The sequence below is a fragment of the Mesoplodon mirus genome, assembly GCF_964341445.2.
Source record: "Mesoplodon mirus genome assembly, chromosome: 6".
Classification (NCBI taxonomy): Eukaryota; Metazoa; Chordata; class Mammalia; order Artiodactyla; family Ziphiidae; genus Mesoplodon; species Mesoplodon mirus.
Window position 1 is genome coordinate 9,756,493 of NC_138982.1, and position 25,746 is coordinate 9,782,238.

The 25,746-nt window shown below is 41.4% G+C and overlaps 1 protein-coding gene across 14 annotated transcripts in view; it reads right to left on the reverse strand.

Moving 5' to 3' along the window:
- SLC9A9 (solute carrier family 9 member A9) overlaps window positions 1–25,746 on the reverse strand; it is a 685,122-nt gene that overhangs the window by 258,102 nt on the left and 401,274 nt on the right. For all 14 annotated transcript variants that reach the window (XR_014294342.1, XM_082624526.1, XM_082624525.1 and 11 more), the window contains 2 exons: window positions 20,743–20,881; window positions 16,341–16,446 (listed from right to left, as the gene is read on the reverse strand). Coding sequence is in view for 13 of the 14 variants with exons in the window: in XM_082624526.1 (XP_082480652.1) it covers window positions 16,341–16,446; window positions 20,743–20,881 (245 nt within the window). In the remaining variant the exon portion in view is untranslated. The remainder of the gene's footprint in view (window positions 1–16,340; window positions 16,447–20,742; window positions 20,882–25,746) is intronic.

Consider the following 25,746-nt stretch of genomic DNA (forward strand, 5'->3'; position numbering starts at 1 on the left):
TTCACATCATCTCATTTATTTCATTGATTTATTATCTCACAACAGGCTTCACACGATTCACCAGCCCTTCCCGCTCTCTTCCCCTTCTCAGTAACAGCATCTCCGTTCTTCCTGCCGCCCAGGCAAACAACTCTGGGAAGGGCTCCCCTGGTGGCGCAGTGGTTGAGAGTCCGCTTGTCGATGCAGGGGACATGGGTTCGTGCCCCGGTCCGGGAGGATCCCACATGCCGCGGAGCGGCTGGGCCCGTGAGCCATGGCCGCTGAGCCTGCGCGTCCGGAGCCTGTGCTCCGCAACGGGAGAGGCCACAACGGTGAGAGGCCCGCGTACCGCAAAACAACAACAACTCTGGGAACACTCTTCACTTCTCCCCTCTCTGTACATCAGCAGTGCTGTTGACTGGTCCTTCAAAACCTACCCGGCATGCCATCACCTCTCAACATCTCCACACTAACACCCTTTTCTAAGCCACCATCATTTTCTGCTTGGATTACAGCAAGAGCTTCCTAATTGCACCTCCGACCCCGTCTCCCTTGTTGACTCTCCACAGTCTACCTTCCACCCAGCAGCGCTAGTGAATCTTTTAAGACAGTTCAGATCATGTCAGTCCTCTGCTTCCAGCTCTGTAATGGAAACCCATAACAAGCAGGCCCTGTAGGATCTAGTCCTGCCTCCTCCTCCCCTCCCTGCAGCTCCCGGACCTCCACTTTTCCCACGCACCACCCCTTGTCACACATCCTCTTCGTCTTCGCTAAGCAGGTTCCGCTTCAGGGCCCTGGCATGTCTGGTTCCCACTGTTTGGAAAAGTCTTCTCCAGAACATCCACATGGCTCCCTCCTTTCCTTAAGATGTTACATTATCAGACTGGCCTCTGCTGTGCACTCTATAAAAATAATCCCTCTCGTCGTTCTCTACTTGCCTACCTTGACCTATTTTTGTAATATTATTTACTGCCACCTAACATTTTATATATTTATAGGTTTATTTTCTGCCTTCCTGCACTGCAGTGGAAAGCTCAGGGAGTGCAGAGTGATTCACTGGTCCCCAGCCATTAGAGCAATGCCAGGCACATGGTAGGCACTTCACATATTTGCTGAATAAATAAATGAACATTCCTATCACCAGGTAACAAGAAACCAAAGTAATTTACTCAAGGTCACCTTGAAAGTGGCAGAGCTAAGATTCAAAATTCCACAGACTCCCTGTACTTTTCTGCCTGTATTAGACCCTCCAGGAATGTTTTAAGGTAATCTTAAGCCATCTAAAAAATATCATTTCTGCTGTCCCAGGGAAAGAGTCAGAGATTTGATGATGAAGATTATATACCTGAGATTATATACCTGGCTGGACATCTCCTTTGAGGATATTTTCTCCAGTAGCTCCATTGGTTTTCCCATTAGAACACTAATAGGCAAAGTTTCTGCTCATATTTTTTGAGTTATGTCTACAGATATGTCACACAAGCAGCAAACAATGGAGAGTCTGCCTACATGCCCAGAGTCCTGGTGTTGTAAGTAAAATAAAACAACAAAGCTGATCTGACCCTTAGTATTAGCATACATAATCATAATTCTATAGCTTGGTAATTAATTCTCTCACACAAATTAAAACACATTTTGAAAATGTTTCACCCGAATACATCTATTAGCTATAAAATTCTCTGCCATCTAAACAGATTCACAGTTGCCAGTTTTCTACCTTACAAAAGTATATTTTAATTGCCACTATAGTTTTACATACCTGTGCCTGCTAGCCCTAGTTGTACCCCTGTTATGTGAGGCCCTAGACCACTCTCTTACATGCTCTGGATCTCAGATTCTCAGTTGTAAAAAGGACGGGGAGGGGGACTAAGTGTTCCTTGTGCCAGGCCGTAGCTAGTGTCTCAGCCCGAAGCCCACCCTCCTGTGCTGGCCCTGTGATCCTGAGGCTGGGGCTCTCCAGACTACACCTTCCTTTGCCTGACGGGCTCTGTCAGTATAGAGCCCCAGGAGCAGAGTAGGATGCAGACGGGAGAGAAGGCCTTGCTGCCTCCTGTTTGCCTGCCGGTCCTGTCAGCTGCATCTCAGCCATGGTTCTTCACCACAGCTTTGGCAGTTGGTCCCAGCCTTGTTTTCTCTTTTTGTTTTTTGTTGTTTTCCTTCACTTCCAGACCAGCCTCCTGGGACCCCCTCAGAGAAAGCAGCGGCAGTCAGGCAGTGTCCTCAGAGGTCTGAGTCCCAGCTCCGTGGTTCCTTCTTAGGAGCTTCTAGATTCTCTTCCCTTTGCTCCTCCAGTCCAAGGGGTCACACTTGCTTCTTGCAGTGACTCCCTCTGTGTTGCCTCAGTGCCCCTTTTTTATTTTCGCAGCTCTTGCTAACTCTAAAATTTTTTTAAATTATATTTTTGTGTCTTATTCTCCATTTTTTCTTTCTGTGACTTTCTAGAATTGACATGATTCCATGAAATAATTTTAGGGTCATGGAACAATTATCTATTAAGAATGTTTGAGGAGTTACACATTTTTTTCTTTATTTTAAAATTATTTTTTAACCCGAGCAACACTAGAATATAAAAGACATTAGTTAACATGGAATAAATTGATGATATATTTTACTATCGAATAGTTCAAAAATTCTTTCCCCCTCTAAAAATCAAAACAAAACAAAACAAACAAATTGCATCCTTTGATCAAAATGTTATAAAACTGAAAATTAACAAAAAGCATAGCTACATAAATGTAACCATTAGAGATTTTTAACTGTATTCTTTTCAATAAAATTGGAGTTGAAGATGAAATCAAATTTGAAATTTTAGCTTATGTAGAGATAAATAACAGTAAGTGTATAGTACATTTCTTACCAAAACCAATGGGATAAAACCAAAGGATTATTCAGAGGAAAGGTTACAGTCTTACATGCATTCTATTAGAAAAAATAAAAGGAAAATAAATGGACTATTTACCTAAAGAATCTAGACAAAAGACATAAAAATGGAACCAAAGACAGTAGAATTAAAAACTTAATAAAGAAAAATGAAAAAATACAGCCAAAGAGAACATTCCTGATAACCATATGGTTCATGCCTCTCAGGCCTTGGGGTCCCTCAGGTGTCCATCCTCCCCAGGCTGCCGTTCTCTGGCCATGGCTGCAGGTATGCAATGGGTGATGTTGGCCAAGGGCTTCACCCACCTAAGACTCAGTTTGCTCATTTGGATAGGGCCCACCTGTCTCACAGGTCTGTTCTAAGTATAAAGCAATACAGTGGATTTTAAAATGATTTGTAAACTAAACACTAACAAATAAATATAAGGTTTTGCTATAATTACTAGAAGTAGGTGAAAGGAAGAAAGCATGAAAAGAAGGAATGACTCAGAGAAGCTCATTACAGGTCTAAACACAACAACATTTCCTATTCAACAAGTTGCTGGGGGAAGAAATACAAAACATCTAGCACGTCTCACTCCTTTTATGTCTTTAATAGTTATTTGTTGCCTTCTCTTCCACATCAACTCCTGCAACAAGGAAAAGCAGGTGAAAATGTGTGCCTCACTCCTAGAAATCCAAACTTAGACAATTCTCAGTAATATTACAGTTAAGGTATCAGATTTTTGCAAGTTCTATCTATCTACTGAGATATTCAATGAGGAAAACATGGGTTATGGATGTGGGGAATGCAAGGATGAATAAACCCAGTCCTAGACCTCAAGTAGCTTTATGTCTCCTACCAGAGACCACACATACACAGAGATATCTAAAAGCAGGTCTAATGAAGTAGGTGATAAGAAAATGGGAATTCTGAGGGAGTGATTTCTTTTGGGCTGGGGAAAGTGGGAGAGAGATGGGGAAAGTTTTCCTAAAGGACACAGAGGCATTTAGGTCTTGGAAGATAAGAAGAATTTGGAGGTGCAGGGTCAGGGGTAGGGAATTCATTGTGAGTGAAGGGCGAAAGCTAGGAGACTATGTGTCATGTCCCAGGAACATGCAGTTTACCTGCACACTTTGGGTTTGAATCTGTTATAGGTTAGGGAATAAATACACGTTGAATTAATTAATTACATTTTTCCAAATACAAAACTTAGAAGAAACATCTAATATGCTCTATGTTTAAAATGATCAAACTAATTATTATAAGTATGAAAGTATTTCTCTTACATGCTGTGTTAATCCTAGTATCCATAATATAGAACTATGAAACATCTAATATGTTGATCTTCTGCTGGCAAACATTACTGCATTTTCTTTCCTAACTGAGGTAAAACCTGATCATTCTGCTTCCATCTCTTCTGAAAATCACAAGCGGTCATTAAATGCAACTATGAGGGTTGCAAGTCTAAGGTTTTGGTTTCAAGTTGTATTTATGGGGCGCTGTAGCAATGACAAGTGGAACCAAGTACATACATCCAGATCCACAGGGAGGGAGCATGCTCAAAAATATCTGAGAACTAAAATAGATAAGGAGCTCTGAAAGAAATCAAGAAGTGGCTTAGAGAAAATAATAATAAGAGTTTCTGACTCACGTGTATGCTCAAAATTGCCTTTCAGTTTGCACAGTGAGCTTTCAGTGGTGGGCAAGATCCCTGAAGAGCTGTCTGCAAGGACTCATTTGTGCAATTTTGAATAAGAACTAGAACCGATACTTTATGACACTAACTAAAAGAGCTGTATGAGAAACCACAAAGAGGTACACAGTTAAATTCAAATTATTGCCAGGCAAAGAAGTTTAGGAAACAGCATGAGGAGGTCTGTAATTCTTTGGGAAGAATAATGATTCTGCTGGCAAGTAAATTCTTTCCAGAGAGATCAATTTTTTTTTAATTTATTAAAATTTATTTTATTTATTTTTATTTTTGGCTGCGTTGGGTCTTCGCTGCGGTGTGCGGGCTTCTTACTGCAGTGGCTTCTCTTATTGCAGAGCACGGCGCATGGGCTTCAGTAGTTGTGGTGCACAGGCTCTAGAACACGGGCTCAGTAGTTGTGGCGCACGGGCTTAGTTGCTCCGCGGCATGTGGGATCTGCCCAGGCCAGGGCTCGAACCTGTTTTCCCCTGCATTGGCAGGCAGACTCCCAACCACTGCGCCACCAGGGAAGCCCCAGAGAGATCAATTCTGAGAGGACAATTAGCTCCTTTTGGTTAACAGAACACCATTTGCACTGTTCTCCATGATTCCCACTTCTGGACCTTCTCAGAAAGCATTAGTGTTACTAATGCTTGTGTATATACAATATTTAGTAACATTAACCTATGCTTACACACATCACACACAAAGCTATGCTTACATGACATCAAGGTTCATTGTGTGGTTGTAAATTATGTAAGAAAAAATGTACTCCAATGGGTGTCAGGAGACCTGGGATCTATCTGGCATAGTTTGGACACTTAACTAGTTGAATGACTAATGCAATTCAAATTCATTGCCTGGTCCATTGTTTTCTTCTCAAAGAATTAAAGAAGATGGTCTGCATTAGTGTTCTTTAGATTGGGGTATGCAAAAAACCCACTGAAGGGTAGAAGAAAATATAAGAACTTCATAAATATTTTTTAACTTTTTATTTTATATTGGAGTACAGTTGATTAATAATGTGATAGTTTCAGGTTCATAACTTTTAATTAGGACTTTTGTGTAGTTTAAGGTAAGTAAGTACCATTGTGGGCAAAAAAATACGCTCATGTGCAGATAAGTGCATGATAAAACTATCTTATTTTTTTATGATAAGGGTCAAGAAACTGTGGTAAATACTGCTCTAGATGATCTCTAAGCACCTTCCCATCTTAAGTGTCTGTGATCTGAACTGCTGTTTTTACATTTGCTTCAAGGACTGCATATATGGAATTGAAGAATTACATGGGACCCCCATGTAAGCCTCACGTGGACTTCCTGACAACTAGATTACGTTCTCGACCTAGATTTCCTCAAGGGCTGGGTCTATGACCTGCTTCTTTGTATTGCTCCCAATAACAGTGCCCAGTAGACATCAGACACTCAAATGCAGGTTTGTCAAAGTAATGAATCTCTATTTCAAGAAATATTTATCTGCTCTAAAAAGAGAACGAAGGAGAAATTATTTTTGGTCCTCACATACAAATAGATGTTTATCTGGATTTATTAGTGGCAGAGTCTATTTTCTTCTAACATTTAAATTTTCTTATTCAAGACTATTGTCACGTACGGTCTCTGCTACTGATAACATTATTCAGTGGTTCTTTTCTCATTAAAAGTTGATGAAGACTTCAGATACAGAAGCTGAAAAATAAACATCTGTCATATGGAGCATGATTTTCTTTGACATTAAATGCAGACTTGAGGGGCTTCTAAGACTGGAGAATATTGCGTTTTTGGACAGGAAATATTGATTATATCATCAGAACACAGAAAGAGAGCGAGTGAGAAAGAAAAAAATGTGTCTTGCTCTCAGGCGGCACTCTGAGGGGTTTTAAGGTTGATGGGTTATTTTTCCATGCCACACTTTTATTTATTTTTGATCTAGTAAAACGAGACGTTTCTGACAGGTTTCCTACCACCACTCCTGAATGTGAACCTGGAACTGAGAAGTCAAAGACTTAACGAAATGGAAAACTCCTTCAGGGAATATGAAGGATTCCAAGTTTGCAAAGAATACAATTACTGTCTAGTTTACTATATTTGGCAATGCTACGGTTGGCAGATGAATGATGAGTCTGTGGGATACAAGAATATCAATATAGAAAACAGCACAAATCTGTTCTTCCTTCTAGATCCTCCAGTGCAGAGGGTAGGCATGCATTTAAGATTACTTCCTGTCTGTGTTGCAAGGTTTATAAATTTCCATTTAAAATAAAAAATTCCTTAAATAATGTAGTAGTGAGTACTTATGCAAATTAACTTGAGGTCAAGAGGAGAAGAAAAATATCCTTTTGTTTAGATCCCTGGCTTTCCACCTCAAATGTTGGTACTGTCAGGTTTACTCCTTCTTTTCAGTTTTCATTTCCTTGGAGTCACTTAATACATGTACACCAGTGTCACCTAAATCTCTAGTCAGCAGCCTCATCCCAGATATCCATGTCCAATTGACCACTGTACCTTTCCATGTAGAAATTCCACACTTGTATAGAATCCAGAAGACTCTCAAATGAACTAATTTTTGGGGGGGGGCGGTACGCGGGCCTCTCACTGTTGTGGCCTCTCCCGTTGCAGAGCACAGGCTCCGGACGCGTAGGGTCAGAGGCCGTGGCTCACGGGCCCAGCCGCTCCGCGGCACGTGGGATCTTCCCAGACCAGGGCACGAACCCGTGTCCCCTGCATTGGCAGGCGGACTCTCAACCACTGCACCACCAGGGAAGCCCGGAATGAACTAATTTTTGTGTCTCTCTTTCTGCTACATGTATTCACTCACATTCCCCATTTTGGTGAAATGAACCATTGATCTATTTGATATAATTCCCAGTATCCTTGACTCCTTTTTCTCCTTCAAGTGTGTTAATCACTCGTGCCATCCATCTTCTGAAAGTTTTCTACACGCCTGTGCAGGACATGAGCAACTTTCTTTTTTCCCTATGGCTGCTGGCACCGTGAGGAGATGTTAAGTAAAGACAGAAAACATTTACAGTGAAGAAAGCAGAGGTATATTTGTCCACTATTCAAGTTACATGTGAAAGATTGTTTGAATATTGAAATGATGAGTTATTTGGTTCAAGAAAGTGCAGGTGTGAGTTAATGAGTTATTATGCTAGGAGGTGTACTTTACACCTGTGTTTACTGAGATGGCGTCTTTGCGTGTTTGCCCTTGGTTCAGCAAGCTAGTTAATAAATCCCCTTGAGAATTTTAGGTGTCTATTGCTACAGCTTGAATGCCTCATATTTTGAGCCTCTGGCTCTATTTTTGGCTCGGAAAACACTCAGTGCACCTCATTTGTTGGTGAATTGTTGGCTAATTAAGTTGGATTCATATGGTCCTGTCAATATGAAAGCAAGAACAGTTTGAAGCTGAGATGTCAGCTAATGACATGCATTTAGAAGCTAAAACCGGCCTGATTTGATTTGAGGAACAATTCAAACTAAGTCCCTCCTGGTGATTTGTTTTATTTACTGAGATCTAGAAATATATTTCCCATCCAGTCATGCGATGCATCAGTGGCAAGCCAAATGGAACACATTTATCCCTGAACTAGAAGCCTTCTTAAGAGTTTCAGACAAGTATTCACCAAGTCGAGAGATGATGGAGATGAGAAGTAATGAGCCAACTTACTTATTCAGATCAAGTAAAGTCTCAACATGTCCAGTAATAGTCATTTCATTTGGAAATCTTTCCTTGTCTGTTGCTAAAAAGAAAGACATTCCCAGTTTCCCCCTTTCCCAACTACGTATTCTACAAAAGCCTTTCAAGAGCTGACTGGACAGATAAGCAGGACCTGAGCTTTCAGGTGTCAGCTTTTCCTTATCATGACAATGTAATTAGGCCCTTGTCATTTGAGACCAGTGGGGAACAAGGCTGGGGGATGGCATTGAGTTGAATTGACTGTTTATGTTGTGCTTCATGTTTGTGTGTGCTGAGTTCTCTCGTTCAGACATCTTGGTCAATTCCTTAGTGAATGAGCCTGAGTGGCATTTGTTTTTACCCTTCTACGTTCAAAAGTTTTTTCAGAGTCTCTTACTCTCTAGAGTCAGACTACAAAGCCCAATAGCATTGCTTAGTACAGTAATCAGGACTTTTTTTCTTTCAGATTTTTACACGTTTGTTTTCTTAGATGGAAACCATTCTAAGCTGAGTAAATAGTGGGCTATACTGTTTGACTTTTTGTATGAGAAAGTGAGGGATGCCAAGGGCCTCCCTCCTCCTCCTTCACTTCCAGCTGACATAAAATATGCCCCAGGAACCTAAAATTGGAAGCTGCCTTTATTACAACAGTGCCTGGAAGCAGAGAAATCATTAGATGCAGTGTCAATGTTGCCATTAGAAATCTTACTCTTTGGGTGTTTAATGACAGTCCCTGAAAGTTTGCTTCTGGCAAAAACCTGACCCCCAGGGCTTCCCTGGTGGCTCAGTGGTTGAGAGTCCGCCTGCCGATGCAGGGGACACGGGTTCGTGCCCCGGTCCGGGAGGATCCCACGTGCCCCGGAGTGGCTGGGCCCGTGAGCCATGGCCGCTGAGCCTGCGCGTCCGAAGCCTGTGCTCCTCAAAGGGAGAGGCCACAACAGTGAGAGGCCCGTGTACCTCAAAAAACAAAAACAAAAACAAAAACCTGACCCCCAAAGTCTCAGCTGGGAAACAGATTATAAAAATGAATTTTCAAACCACCTATCCAGCTGTGCTTTTTGGTTATCTTTATAAACTGTAAAGCAGCTTCTATGACAGGATTCAATGCCACCAGAGATTATTCTATAAATAATACTGCTGCATTATTTTCAATATTCAATTTAAAATAATGGCTCAGTAACCTAATGACTTTTAGAAAATAGGCCAAGAAAAATTCTACTTGATCAGAAATTAGGTATGCATGTGTACCAGGTACCTGACAGAGAGAATACCTCAGGTCATGTATTTGCTCAAAAGCCACATTTTGTATGTGTGCCATGTCCTTCCACTATAAAATAATAAAGTCTTTTTACCTCAGCAGTAAAGAAAACTGAGATACCAATTAACAGGGCGACATTCCTATCCCTCAGCAAGTTAGCAGAAGAACTAGAAATCCGAGACATCCCCCTTAGTGGCTGATTTTGTAATTAGGGCAGAAACTTCCATATACATTCTCTTCCTTCTATGCTCTCCCAGCTTGTGAGGACTCCCTAAAGTCCATTTCTATCTACACACCCTCATCTTCTAGAAAGACTTCTCACTTGCATTTGATATTCTGCCCAGTCTTCGTAAATAAAAGTTTTCTCAGACAGCACTTGTACATTTCCAGTAGCAGAGCATCAGACCTTTGGGTAATAGAAATGCCAACCTTCATTTGCATGTCTAAAAGCCACTTGTTTCCATAAAACTAAGTGCTTCTGTGTGACTACTGAACATTTGCAGGTGCAATTTCTAAGAGACTGAGATGAGGCGGCTGCAAATGTGGCCCTTGAAGTAAAAGATGATCAAAATAAATCAAATGATCATCATCAAATTAGTAACAACTAAAAGTGAAAGCAACAAACGTGGTCATGAGCAAACCCCGCCCACCACACTGAAGTGTTCATAATGAATCTTCTAAGGAGGCGAATCGAAAAAGAATAATGAAGACTGTGCAAACTGTCTTTGTAAGCTTGATTCTTTTTGTTTGTCTATCAGTACGCACCTGGCATGAGATGGTCCCAAGCATCCTAGCCCAGAGGCTGTGCTGTCTTTGAGCCTCTCTTCCCTTCTGAATTGTCACTAAGTTATGCAGCATCTTTTGTTGAAATACCTCATAGATTATTCCTTCCCTTGTATTATTTAGATTTCTTTGTTTGCAAGCAATAAACACTGATTCCGGCAACGGTAATCAGAAAGGAATTTATTGGAGGGAAGAGGCATAAAGGCAGCTCCAGAGATCTGTGGCAGGAATAAATAGAGGGTCCCAATAGGGTTTTGCTGTTGGAAAGTCCGGGTGCCAACAGTTGTATATACTTCTAACTCCCTCCTAAAAGTTCATATCACAGGGAAGGAGTGTCTGTTTGACCTAGCTTAGGATGCCCCTATTCTCTTTGGCAGGGGAGGGTGGGGTACCTTGGTTAAGAAGATGGTATCTGGGCTTCCCCGGTAGCGCAGTGGTTGAGAGTCCGCCTGCCGATGCAGGGGACACGTGTTCGTGCCCCGGTCCGGGAAGATCCCACATGCCGCAGAGCGGCTTGGCCCGTGAGCCATGGCCACTGAGCCTGCGCGTCCGGAGCCTGTGCTCCGCAATGGGAGAGGCCACAACAGTGAGAGGCCCGCGTACCAGAAAATAAAAAAGAAAAATAAAAAAAAAGAAGATGGTATCTGATGGAGGAGGGGTAGTTCCCCAAATAATATCAGGATGCTATTCTCAGTGAAAGGGAGAACGGGTGCTGGGCAGCCAAAGCTGACATATGCCCACCATATTCTTTTAGATAAGACTCTTGTTTCCCAAGGTCTCCATGTCTCCATTTTAACCTAAGAGTTAGGGAAATGAAATTGCAGATTAATGTAATTTATGATATATCCTTTAGTTGATGTATGAATCTGCTGTGAAATATCCTGACTGGTGGACATAAAGAACCTACAAGAATATTATCAGGCATAAGGCACTCACTAACTCATAAAACAGTCTGTTATTCAGATTTTAGAAAATTTTCCTTTTGTTAAGCTAAAATCTTTCATTCCATTGCTCAAAAGATATTGAATGCCTAGCATGCTTCAGCCACACTGCTGGTGTTGATATAGTCCTCACAAACCTGATAGTCTAATATAATTGTGGCCCATCAATCCAAATTCTACACATCAGCTATGGTTCTATATTTCAGAACTGCGGAGAGTAAATCAAATAGCATGGTGAGGTCTAGATGCACATAAACAAACAATAGCCTTCCAGAAACTATAATGGAAGAAGTTTCCATTCATCATAGTATGCCAAAATATAAAATAACTTAAAAAGTGCTTAACAAGAAATTTGTAGGTCTAATGTGAAGACAACTATAAAAATTTACTAAGGGCCATAAAAGATGAGTTGAATAAATGGAGAGACATAACATATTCCTCTGTGGGAAGACTCAACATTGTAAAAACACCATTCCTCCTCAAATTAATCTAAAAATTTAATACAACCCCAATCATCATCCTAAAGTTATTTTCTGCTTGAAACATAAGAAAGTTATTTTAAGTCATTCTGGAATATAAATATGTGAGTATAGCAAAGAATCTCCTGAAATTGGGGAAGGGGGATGAGAAATGGATCTATTAGCTATTAAAAGGAGCCATGGAGTTGAAATGATGAAAACAGTAAAGATCAAGAGCTCAGTGGAACAACAGAAAGCCCAGAACATATATACACATATATGTACCTACATACATGGACATTATATTGTAAATTCATAGATTAAGTTTGAAGGGTGTTAGGATGAGTGAACAACAATCTAGGAAGAAAATCAAATCCCTACTATATCTTGCACCTCATAACAAGACAAATTCCAGATGGATTCCAATGCAAAGATAAAACCAGATGAGTATTAAAAAATGTATATTATTATTAATAACAGTGGGCTTTATAAGTAGAAATCAATAAAATCTTGGGCTTTCTAAGGAAGAGATAAAATTAACCACATGAAACTTGAAAATGTCTATACCAACCTTTCCCTTACATAAACAAATAAAGCATAACATATTTAAAAGGTAAACCCATGAATTGGAAAATATTTATAGCCTACATGACAGTCAAAAGGTTAAGATTTTCTAATAGATAAAGAGCTTCTAAAATTTAACGTGACAAAAATAAACACTTCAATAGGAAAAAAGGACAAAGGTCATAAACAGGTAGCTCACCAAGGGAGAATACAAACTGCCAATGACATATAATTAAAATGATATCCTCAGTAAAAATATAATGAATTTAAATCAGAATAAGATGGAACTTGATTATCAAATTAGCAGGGGTGAATATGAGTTTGGGTGATGAAGAGGTGAGTGAATGAGCTCTCTCCTACATCATTGGTGGAAGTATAAAGGAATGCAAATTTTCTGGAGGATAACTTGGATGAATTTTTCCAAGACATTAAAATGTTAGCATTCTTATTAACCCAGGAATTTTATTTTTAGGCAGTTATATAAATAGAAGTTCATACATCAAGCTATAAGGATTACCATTGCAATCATATTAACAATGTTGAAAACTATAAACAATCAAAAGGTTGGTCTAATAAATTATGGCAAGTTAATATGATATAGTACCAGGCAGCAATTAAAAATAATAATATGGAAGAATATTTAATGCCATGAAAAACATTCACTATAGATTGTTAAGTGAAAAAAAGCAAGTTACTTAAAAATAAAAATGTAATTACATATATGTTCACATGTATATATTTAATTACGTATATGTATTTGCATATAATTAGATCAATTCAGACAAATACTGACAATAGTTATTAATAGGCAGTGAGAATACAGGTAACTCTAATTTTATTTCCTTCTGTAAATTTACATTTTCCAAATTTTCTACAATGTATATGCCTTACCTTGGTAGTAAGAAAAAATAAAAAATAGATTCTTAAAACAGATATATTTTGTTTAAAGCAACAGAAATCCTTTTTTTAAAATGAAATCTTAGGTGAAAACCCAATCTATGGAACCAATAAGAGGGGTGAAGTAGGGGTGGCAGGCCTAGAGGCCTGCTCCCTTGATGGGCACCCTTGAGCCCTCACCTAGCAATGTCAGGGCTGGGGGAATTCTGCTGAGAACCCATTGTGTGTAAACACCATTTCTGGGTCCTACATGATGTATTTTCAGTGAACCCATACACGGCCCCAGGATGGCTGGTTACCACTACAGTTACTCATAAACTATTTAATAGTTCATTTCATTTAGTTCACTATATTCATTGTCATATGTTCATTCGTTAAGCACTTTCTGAAAATTTTTCTAGATTTTAGCTTTGTGTTATATGTTTACTTGTGGATTAGAGATAAAAAGATTTTCTTACTACATGAAATATCCTCAGAGAATATAATTTAATTCCACACCATCAGATTTTATTGAAGGTTGATATGAGAAATGATTACATGAAGAATGGATCTCCATCTTCACTAAAACAATACATTGTCTGTTATGGTGCTCAAAGGCCCTTACATAAAGATGCGTGTGATAAATTCCCCTAAAGTTTTAGAAAAAAAGGTTGCCCATTTTTATAAATAATTGTGACTTCCTTTTATAGTACTGTATTATTCCTATATAACTCATCATGTTTCCCTTTTGGCTTTGGCTGCCAGAAAGCTCAGAGCTATATTTATTGCCAAACCACAGCAATGAACAGCTGCCTCATTTTGCAGAAAAACTCTATCCCAAAGCACTTGAGTGTCTAGCCTCAACTAAATGGTCCCATGATATGCATGGCTCAGGTTATGAGTTGTCTCAAAGCCAATTTAGAAACAGGCAAGGATTAAATAATAAACAAACAAACACATAAGTAATTTGGACTAAGCAGGCTTGGTCTTCGGCAGTACAAAACGCTCACACCTAAAGTTTGATTTGTATCAAATGCCTTTCGGGCATGTTGCTTAATCTGGAGTACTGTTCTGGATGAGCGCTCCCCTGGGTGCAGACGTGGACATTTGGGTCTTTCTGCTACCAAGGCCCACACATGCATCAACCCACCCCATGATGCTGGCTCCTTAGAAGTGATCTGCATGGTATCCAATAAGGATATCAGGTCAAAAGCAGAGCAAAAGAGCAAGGCACAGATAAACGAAGAGTTTATACGTGGACCATAACCTTAAAAACATTTAAGAAAACAAGATATTGCTGAATTGGATCAGGAAATAGACAATCTTCACGAACAGAAACAATCTTAAGCATTGGGATGTGTGCGTGTAAGTGTGTGTGTGTGTGTTTATTACAATGATCAACAGTAGACTAAAAAATATCAGGTGAGTTAAGGTACTTCTTTATCTTTCAGAAGGTCAAATATGTATTCTAACTGTTAACATTACTTACATCATTTTACAATATGGTAAGTGCTGAAAAGGGCATAGAATGTGCAGGAAAGGGAACCACAATTTTCTGAATGACATATGTAAATTGTTTCCTCCATTATTTCATTAAGAGACCCCAGTATCCTTTTTCTTTGCAAGGCATAAGCTCTTTAGCAACTTTTCTAATAACACAGTAAGGCTCTAATATAATGGATGTTGTGTTAGAATGGTTTGGAATGATACTGGGCCTGGTAGGGTGGACTCTGGTAATGCAGTCTTGATTATAGTGTCATAATAACTGGCAGATGGCTGTCTGTATCAGCAACAGACACCCTCAAAGCCTGTGGAAATAGCTTGGTTCCCATGGCTATGAAGTAAGGTGGGTCAGCTGCCCAGAGCAACAAATTATCATTACAAAAAAGATTTGCCATGGCTTTCACAGGAGAGGCCAAACCAGCCTAGAAGCAAATGGACGAAGCAGGCTTCTGGGGCCCCAAATATCTTCCTACTCCTGGGATCCTGCCTCATATTCTATAGATAGAATTTCATTCAAGGTAGCAATGCCTAGAAGCAAATGGACGAAGCAGGCTTCTGGGGTCCCAAATATCTTCCTACTCCTGGGGGCCTGCCTTATATTCTATAGATAGAATTTCATTCAAGGTAGCAATGCCTGGTACCCATGAGCCCAGGCTCTAGAATCAGACCTCCTTATTTGAAATCCCTGCTCCACCACTTACTGTTGGCTGAGTAAACTGGGCATAGTCCCTAACTTTGGGTCCTTCTGTCAATGAATGAGAAAATCCATGAAAGGCAGTTAGCCAGCACCTGGCTCATGGTATGCTTTCACTATATATCAACTTTTATTATTATTTACACTTAAAGTACCACCTTTTAAAATGCAAGTACCCAGGGAGGCATACCTTATTCCCAGTTAGTACTTCGGAGGGGGGCGGGGGAGTCTCACCACTTGAAAGTCAATTAAGATGTAGTGAGCAGCAAGGGATCCAGGACTGAAACCCAGGAGAAGCAAGGAACTAAGCCAAAGGAGAGAAACAGCTTTGAAATTTTGCTCAGAGCCACAGTGATTCTTCTACATGGAAAAGTACCCAATCGTTGCAGCTAGCCAAGCGCAAACCCTCGCTGTTGCAGAAAGGCAATCTAATTGCTGAATCCAGATACAGGATGCGTGGCACCTGGGACCTTAGGGACGGCCTCTCTCTCTATCAACTGCTCCATCTCAGAGGACTCTACATACAGACTTTCTACAGTAAGAGACATTAATTAAACCATGAAGCCACCAAGTTAGCTCCTTGTTTTCTGGCCTGCCATGGAGCGTATGCAAAGATTTTTAAACACGGCTGAGTGTGGAGATGAGCACACCAGGAGAGGCTGCCTACGTGGGCGCTGCTGTTAACAGCCAATGGAAAGTCACCACCCTTTCCCACAAAGTGGCTGTGCATCCTTCACACTCTGAGCAGAGACTCCTATTTGTAAAGTCATCCATCACCTCAGTATACCAGTCATTCACAGATTTCAACATCCCTTCCTGACCAGCAAGGACAGGAGAGGAAACGGCAGTTTGGAGACTTTCAGTTGAGCTGTTGTATAAATGGATGATATTTTTTCTTCTCCCCAGGGTGCCCAGGAGAGGCTGATTCTGACACAAACCTATAGAAAAGGGACTCCATTTCACCTCCGGCTGGGTCAGGGAGGGGGGCATGGGGAGAGGCGGGGGGAGCACATGTGTTCACACATCCAGTTTGCTGCGTTGGACGAAACACTGACCTGTTAGGCCAGCGGCCTCGGCAGACAGGAAGGCGCTCCAAGACAGGAGGAAAAACAGTCCCGTTTCCAGCATAGGGAACTCACACAGTTTGGTAAATTTGGTCAAGTGACAAAGATGTGTTAAGGGAAATAACAACTGCTTTTATGAATAAATCTCCTTTTTGGCTGTGAAAAACTAATCTGGTTGTGTTTTAGATGAGAGAACTAATTTTCGGACCTGACTATAGCTGACTGAGACTTGACTTTGAAGGCCATCAGGAATCATGCTTCACTGCGGGCTGAACACTCCTATAAACATGCAAACTGGTGTTCAGATAAAAAAGATGTCTTACTGAGAGGATAAAATCAGCTAAGTGTAGACACAAAACTTCTTAAATTTGGCCTCAGCCCTTGGGGGGTGCCCCTCAGAATACTGGCAGATCTCTGCCAGTGCGTCAACACTGAAGGAGGCCACTGCTCCTCAGGGAGTGCTGGTCTGTGGACAGATCACCTTGAAGAGCCTTCTCTCTTGGGGATAGAAATTGAATCAGGAGGAGCATTTATGTTCAGTGAGAGGGAAGCTGCCCGGACACTCTTTGTAAAAGTAGGATGGAGGAAAATGGGTGTTGTTTCTAGGTCAAGCAAGATGCCCTCTGTCGGGCAGTGGTTCATTTTGGCCAGGATGACACTTGGTCAATAGTCTATAAATTGCAAATAGAACAAAGGCACAGTGATCTGAGTCAGGCAGAGAATGGGCTATGGGGAGATGATTAGGCGTAAGCAATGGATGGGAAAGGGCTACCTTGTAATTGTGTCCACCACCACTAGGTGGAAAATGTCCTGACAGATAAAGAGATGTTATGCGGTTGCATTTTTATGTTTCTACAGCAAAGTGTAAGGAAGATTTCATACTAAGAGATGTTTGGCAGCAGGGCAAGGAAGCAAAAAGTATGACCTCTGCGTTAGTAGATCTGGGTTTGAGTCTTGGCTCTGCTTGTCACTGGCTGTGTGACTTCTGAGCAGTATGTTAACCTCTGTGAGCCTTATTTGTATCTTAGGTGAACTGGCAATAAGAATAATACCTACTCATACAATGTGCAGAGTAACCTGCAATGAAGATATTAAAAGTGTTTTGTAAAGTCTTAGAAAGCACAAAATACTAAGGATCATGTCATGGTTGGGAGTGTGGCCTCTGGAAGGCAACTCTACCTGGGCTCATACTCATGGTATCAGCTTAGACGGTCCGTGGGCCACTCTACGCTTTGGTTTCCATGTCTGAAAATGGGCATAATAGTACCACCTACCTCCTAGGTATATAAACCACTTACAATATGTTAAGTACTCAGAAGAGTGCCTGGTATATAACAAAGGATGTATAAGTTTTTCAATCAGTGTGATTTAAATAAATTTGTTTGGGAAAACATCTTTTCTGGAAAGAGATTCAGTAAGGGTCTGGAAGCAATTCTTTATCTGGAGGAAAACATGGGCTGCCCTTTGACCCTTTTCCAATGTCCCCTCTTCTTACTTGGAGGGAAGGCTTTGTTTCTAATGGAGTTTGTTCCTCTGAATTCCCTCTTCTAGTTTGTTGTAAAGAGAAGGCTCAGGCCGATTTGAGTAACAGAATACCAACTGGGCGTAAAGTGTTCTTCTCTTTCCACGGCCTCCAGAAAGTTGTTCAGTTCTGAGTCAAGCCCTAAGTTTGTCCGGAGCCCAGGGGCCCACAATCTGAGGAGCCTCTGCCTCATCGTGGACAAGGCATCCAGGTGGTTATGGTGGAGGAATGGACTGTGCCCCTGTCTCCTTCACAGCCTGAATTTGTGACCCAAGGCCATCAGGTGTCGCCACTGTTACTGAGCCCCTGTCTCTTCCTTTTCTCCACCCCTTTCCCCAGATCTGATCCAGTATCAGGGCAGACTTCCAACCTCCAGGAATTTTTACCTTCCTTATCAATTTGTTAACTTATGTGTCCATACATTCCCTGCACACTGGGCAGAAAAAAGTTCCAATCTCAGCCCTTCCACCTCGTGCCATCCCTGGGACCAAAGGCCTGGTTTTAAACCCCTGCCCTGAAATGTCCTAACTGTGTGGACTTAGACAAGTTGCCTAACCTTATGTGTCAGTTTCTTCAGCTGAAAATTGGGGGAATAACAGTATCTCCCTGCCAGGGTTCTTATAAAAACTATCGGAGATAATCTATGTAAAATACTAAGAAAAATGGCTGGCACGTGGTACAGTTCTGAACATATGTAAGATGACATAATTAATATCATGCCCACTATTACTGATATGTGACTCAGAGTGAGCTACTTAACCTCCTTGAGCCTCGGTTTCCTCCTGTGTAACCCGGTGTCTTACAGGGTTAATTCGAATAAGGAGATATATATATAAAGGCCCATGCTAGACATTCACTAAATGTCATGATCATTGCTATTACTCTACGCCAAACAACATGTGACCCCCATCGTCATTCCACTTAATAATTAAGAGGCAACAGGGAGTAGTGATCAAGAGCATGGTCTGTCTCTCGGTTTCACGCCTTGGGTTTGATCTTGGCTCTACTTCCAAGCTGTATGACCTTGGGCAATAGCTTACCCTTTCTAAGCTCCAGTGTCCAGTAAAAAAAGCTATGACCATTGTGAAGGTTAAATGAGTTATTGCATGTAAAACAAGTAGTAGGGAGCCTGACGTGTCTCCAGTCCTGGGTAGATTGTTAATCATTATTTTTAGTTGGAAGTCAGCCCTACCTTTTCCGACTTACTTTTGTCAATGGAGTTGACATTCTCCAGGGTTTCCAGGACATGACTTTGGGGGGGTCTTTTGATTCTCTCCTCTTCCTTAGCTCTTAGGACCAACCAATCACTAAGTCCTAGAGATTCTTCTAAACATTGGCCTCCTTTCCTATTTCCCCCCCACAGGTTGTCATCACAGTTTTCCTTGATCTTAATCTTCCTTCTCTCATTCACCCTACATACCAGTTCCTTATTTATGTTTTAAAAATAGGACTTTCATTGTGTCCCTCTCTGTGGACTACAGAAAGATGCCCAGGCTCCTTTGAATAACACTCCAAGATACTCCACAAGCTAACTCCATCCCACCTGTGTCCCCTCATCTTCCACCACTCACCAGCCTGAGACCTCAGGTCCTTTCAGGCACAACTGCCATGTGCCATGTCACTGCTCCCTCCGCCACACCTTCATGAATGCTGGTCTTCTCCTGAATCTCTTACCATGTGGCTTTTGTCTGTATCCTACCCATCTTTCTGGTCAAGCCCAGGTCCTACTCTGCATGTAAATACTGCTTTTCAGATTATTTTCCAGAATGATAAGATTGGCCAAGAGTCTATTGGACTATCCCAGACACAGTGGCCTCATCATCATTTGAATTTTTATAATCTTACTAAGGTGGCTGCAGCTTTAGCGCTCACTTTCCATCCAACTCTTACTGTAGAGCTTGTCTCTCCAAGTTTGCCATTAGTTGAAGGCAGAGTCCATGTTTTATTCACCTTCTGACTTATCTTAGAAAACTTTAGTAGAACCTAGCCTTTTAGCAGGTGTTCAGTGAACTGTTAGGCTAGTCCTCATGAAAAAAGACCCCAACGTTTTGCTTTCCTTGCCTTGATCCCGGGCCCTTCTTGCATCTTTCTCCTTTCTTACTTCTCTTTTCCCCCAAGGTCTCTGGTCCTTTGTTCTGCCTCTTCTCTGTAGCCTCAGTTAACACTTGACATTAGCCTTCTGGCTTTCCTCTTCAAATCTGACTTATTTTTGTCCCATCCAACTGCTGTGAGTGAAGAGCTCACCAGACCAGCTTCTTTCCCTGGCTCAAATCCTCTAGGAACTTTACCCACCCTCCCACCTCTCTGCTGAAAAAGAGGGAGTAAGATGACACAGTTGCCTGGATATGGCAAACATTATTTCTGCTTTCCTTGCTATTCCCCTTCCATAAAAGAGCTATGGATGCTCATTTAAACTCACAGTGATCTTTGGCTTGGCCAGCCCTGTGAACTAGTGTTTGATACAAGTTTGAAAAGGAGGCAGAGAACACTCCCAGTCAATCATGTTTTATTCTTGACCTTGGATCTTCAGTTCTTCCTCTTGACCTTAATATACCCAAGCCTGATACCCCCTGGTCACCTATATTCCTAGGTGGGAATTTTTTTAAGACTGTTGCTATCCTAGGATCAGACAGTATGAGCAGTGCTAGAACTGGCCTTGGACAGGAAAAGAGCCTGGGCCCCTCTTCCACTGGTACCGACCTATGCTTCGAGGGGTGGCTCGGAATCAAGATGGCTCCAGTGGTGCCATACTGCACTTGAACAAGACTATCTAACCATTTCCTAGCCTGGAATTTGTCAGTCCTCAGAAACATTCCAGGGAAGTTGACTGCTCTTAACAGTCCCCAGCTTTCCACACGAGACAAAGGATATCAGTGCCGTGACAACAGCATATGCAGACCCCATTGCAAATGAGCCCGCGAAGATCCCCAGGAAATTCCCCACGGACTGGAAGAATGCTGCAGCATCAAATGCATTCGGATTCTCCTTGGGACTGTAAATGGATATAGAACTGAAAAGAGAAGAAGGTGAAGGTTAGTCAGCGACTCCCATCTCATGGCCCAAACACCAGAAGTCAGAATTTAGCACCCACTTTTGGGAAGGGCACGTTTTCCCATGAGGTTATGTGCTGGTTGGAAGCTTTCAGGGGAAACGGATGAGGACAGGGAGAGGTGGAGAAGGCAGAAAGCTTTCTGCTTCCTTACAACCCAATCCCATGGTATCTATATATTGCTGCCCATCAGTAAACATTTTTATATAGGAAGGGTCATAAGGAATATTGTTTCTGAGCAAACTAGGCATTAAAACATGGTAGGTGTATAAGGAATCTACTGAGGAGATAGATAACTGTGAATTATTTAGTGGCCATATGTCTTCAGTGCTGTTATATATTCACAAATGTTTCTGATAAAAAGTGCACTTTTATGTCTTGTGCACAAATGGGCGATACAAATCACAGCATGCACAAAATATTCTGCTGTGATCTTGTCATAAACCACAAAGCATTGTTCCTCTCCAGTGTAACCCTTCAGAAACAGAGCCCAGAGGACGTTCAGAGCATCATAGTATTAACCCCTGGGGAGAGACAAAACACTCATTTTCCCACTGAAACCAATGGCAGCAGCTGCCTGAGGTCATCTTTTATACCCCAATTCTGGTGGCTGCCAATAGATTTATATCCACAGAGAAAAATCAATCTACCAATAGGCAGTCTGTTCACTTAAATATTTTTGAGGATGTCATATTTGCTATTTTCTTTTTGTAACCAGGGCCTCAAATCCCACAGTGTTAATGTAAAGGACAACGTGTGTCCTATTTTAGGAAACATGAGCTCCGTATTGTAGCATCAAAATGAACGGATGTGCTAGAACCAGTAGCTTTCAGGAGACTAATGAAGTAACTTTTCAGATTTTTTTTTTTGCAGTTTTTATTTTTTTTATTTTTTATTTTTTATTTTTTGCTGTACACAGGCCTCTCACAGCTGTGGCCTCTCCTGTTGCGGAGCACAGGCTCCGGACGCGCAGGCTCAGCGGCCATGGCTCACGGGCCCAGCCGCTCCATGGCATGTGGGATCTTCCCAGACTGGGGCACGAACCCATGTCCCCTGCATCGGCAGGTGGACTCTCAACCATTGCGCCACCAGGGAAGCCCTGCAGTTTTTATTTTAATACAAGGTCTTTAAAGCTAATCAGACAAAATCAGTAGTTTCTCAGCAGCTGCTGGGAGGGACTTTGTAGCTCTTAGAGAGCAAACAGTACACCAGACACACTGACTTGAGGTTAGATAGGATTTTACACAGATGTAACTGAATCTCTTGTGACTTGGATGATGAGAGTATGTTAACTCTCTGACCTGACTTTTTGTGTCTAAAGACTAGTTAAGAGAGAACAGGGGGAGTGGGTTCCAATTCTCCTCCAGGAAAACGTGTGGCATAAAAAAGATAGTTTTAAGTGTTTCTAGTTTTTCCCTGGATGTCTTTAAACCCCCAAAGTAGGCCAAACACTTCTGCTTTTTTTTTAAAATTTAATTAATTTTTTTATACAGCAGGTTTTTATTAGTTACCCATTTAATACATATTAGTGTATATATGTCAATCCCAATCTCCCAATTCATCACACCACCACTTTCCCCCCTTGGTGTCCATATGTTTGTTCTCTACATCTGTGTCTCAATTTCTGCCTTGCAAACCGGTTCATCTATACCATTTTTCTGGGTTCCACATATATGTGTTAATATACGATATTTGTTTTTCTCTTTCTGACTTATTTCACTCTGTATGACAGTCTTTAGATCCATCCATGTCTCTACAAATGACCCAATTTCGTTCCTTTTTATGGCTGAGTAATATTCCACTGTATATATGGACCACATCTTCTTTATCCATTCCTCTGTTGATGGGCATTTAGTTTTCTTCCATGACCTGGCTATTGTAAATAGTGCTGCAGTGAACATTGGGGTGCATGTGTCTTTGTGAATTATGGTTTTCTCTGGGTATATGCCCAGTAGTGGGATTGCTGGGTCATATGCTGATTCTATGTTTAGTTTTTTAAGGAACCTCCATACTGTTCTCATTGTGGCTGTCTCAATTTACATTCCCACCAACAGTGCAAGAGGGTTCCCTTTTCTCCACACCCTCTCCAGCATTTGTTGTTTGTAGATTTTCTGATGATGCCCATTCAAACTGGTGTGAGGTGATACCTCATTGTAGTTTTGATTTGCATTTCTCTAATAATCAGTGATGTTGAGCATTCTTTCATGTGTTTGTTGGCCATCTGTATGTCTTCTTTGGAGAAATGTCTATTTAGGTCTTCTCCCCATTTTTGGATTAGGTTGTTTCAAACACTTCTGCTTTGATCATGTAATTGGATAAGGAAGATGAATGTGGATCTCAAATGGAGCCCTGATATGTATGTGAGAAAGGGATTGCCTTTGAAGTGTTCTTCTTTTTGTAAAGTGTTGTGCTTTGCAGAAAAAAAGGAAAAGCAAACCCATATTTGGGTCCTTTTTAGCTGACAGTCCTGGGAAAGGGTGTAAAACCCCATGGCCATTCTGAAACTTGGTGCCCATGGCTTTGTGTGCAAAAAAAACAGTAGTGATGAGGAAACATTCCAGTTGCTGTCTGTCTTTCAAACAAAGGTTTTTGCACAGTAACAGTTTTGTAAATAATCCTGTTAATTCCTAAGGCTGCTCCCAGCAGATCTGATCCTTAGAACAGGCATCTCTTCAACCCCATCTTCACCTTTGCACTCGCTGAGAGTGTTTTCTCTGTCTCGATGCTTCCCTAGCTTGAAGCACCACCATCACTTCTTTTGGCCATATTCCGTATCATTACTTATGTAATGTTTGTTCTTAAATCAACTCATTTTTATTCAAATGCAAAAGCTTTTATTAAATAATATTTATGAAATCATAGTTTGTTTGTTTGTTTGTTTGTTTGCAGCACGCGGGCCTCTCACTGTTGTGGCCTCTCCCATTGCGGAGCACAGGCTCCGGACGCGCAGGCTCAGCGGCCATGGCTCACGGGCCCAGCTGCTCCGCGGCATGTGGGATCCTCCCGGACTGGGGCACGAACCCGTGTCCCCTGCATCGTTAGGTGGACTCTCAACCACTGCACCACCAGGGAAGCCCTTCGCTGTATCGTTTAAGACTCACAGACACCATCAAAACTCCAGTGTTTCTCAACAACTCATCTTTTCATCTTTACGATGTTCCTACAGGAAACCCCCTGGCAACTTAGGTAGCGTTAAGGGGATACTATGGTATCTCAATCTGAGATCTGGGTTGAAATCTCAGCTCTGCCACTTACGGGCTGTGGGAACTTGACCAAGTTACTTAGACTATATGCACCTCAGTTTCCTATGATGATGAGAGTTAAAAAATGATAATAAAATGAGGATGATAATAATAGTACCTATCACATAAGGTTGCTATGAGAAGTCAATCAGTTAATGTTTATAAAGCATTCAAAATGGTACCTGGCACATAGTAAGAACTAGATAAGCATTTCTTAAGTTAATCATCCTTCTTCAAATAACCCATCCTCCTCCCCCTCCCCCTCCCCTCCCCCTTCCTCTTCTTCTCCTTCTTCTTCATCATCGTGTTGTTTGTCTGTCTTTCTGTCTCTTTCTCAAACTGAGAGATTGGTTTAGTTCTAAAAGAAGTAACCCAAACTAGATGTCTAATGAGTACCTCAACCAAAACAGAGCTGAGATGTCATCACCTGTCTCTCTCCCACTCTGACTGGTCCTTGGTCTAGAATCTCTTGGTATCGGGGATCATTTGATCATACACATTGTTTTGTGTAGAATGGCATGTGGCACATATGCTCAATAAATGCCAGCCATGAGGAAGAAGGAGAAGGGGGGCAAGGAGGAAACGAAAGAAGAGGAAGTAGGGAAGAAGTTATTGCAATCATGCTGAGAGTGAAGATGAGATAATGTATAGAAAGTATCCTATAAATGGAACCACCATCACTGCCGCCAATGCCATCCCTTCCAAAACTCTGGCCATCTTCCCATTCTGGACCTTACTGAGTCATCGCTCTCCTGATTCTTTCAATCTTAAGACCACCCAGCTTCCATCACCACCCACTCCTGTTACTCTTTACTGCTACTGCTAAAATAGTTTCCCCATAATTTTCCCTCACAGAAACTACTCAACAACCTCAAGCTCCTGGACAGCCTTCTTTCATAATGATGCTCGTCTCTGACAGGTCCTCCCAACTCCCACAATCTACTCAATATTCTGGGTGACTGATTAGGACAACCTGCTTCTCTTATCTCCCAGTCCAGTCTCACTTCTCTTGTTAACATGAATCAATGCCACTTTAAAATTTTAAAAGGAAAGTTTTAAGCATATACATCACATCCCTTTTTGAATTTCTATGAATGTAATCAAGAAAAAGATGGGAAGATGATTACTATAGCCAAAGATATACAAAAAGGACCTTCCCTTTTCTCTGCTAAATCTTTAATCCCTAACAAAAAAATTTAAACTACTAGCACCAGTTTATTACAGAGTTCTTGATTCTTCCAACTGTACTATATTGAATCCTTCTTTGTGCTGGGTGTATAGTTCCATTAATGATGTCTTGGTCAAATTCCATTATTCAGTTCCTTTCGGTTATCACAACTTAATGCTGTCCAGCTTAAAACCTATATCTTCAAAGCAAGGTTCTTTTTCTCCCTGCAGAATATTCTAGAGCAGCAGGCAGGATGACTTGAAAGGGAGGAGTGGCGCACTTGGTGGCACAGTGGTTAAGAATCTGCCTGCCAATGCAGGGGACATGGGTTCAAGCCCTGGTCCAAGAGGATCCCACATGCTGCGGAGCAACTAAGCCCGTGCGCCACAACTACTGAAGCACGTGAGCCTGGAGCC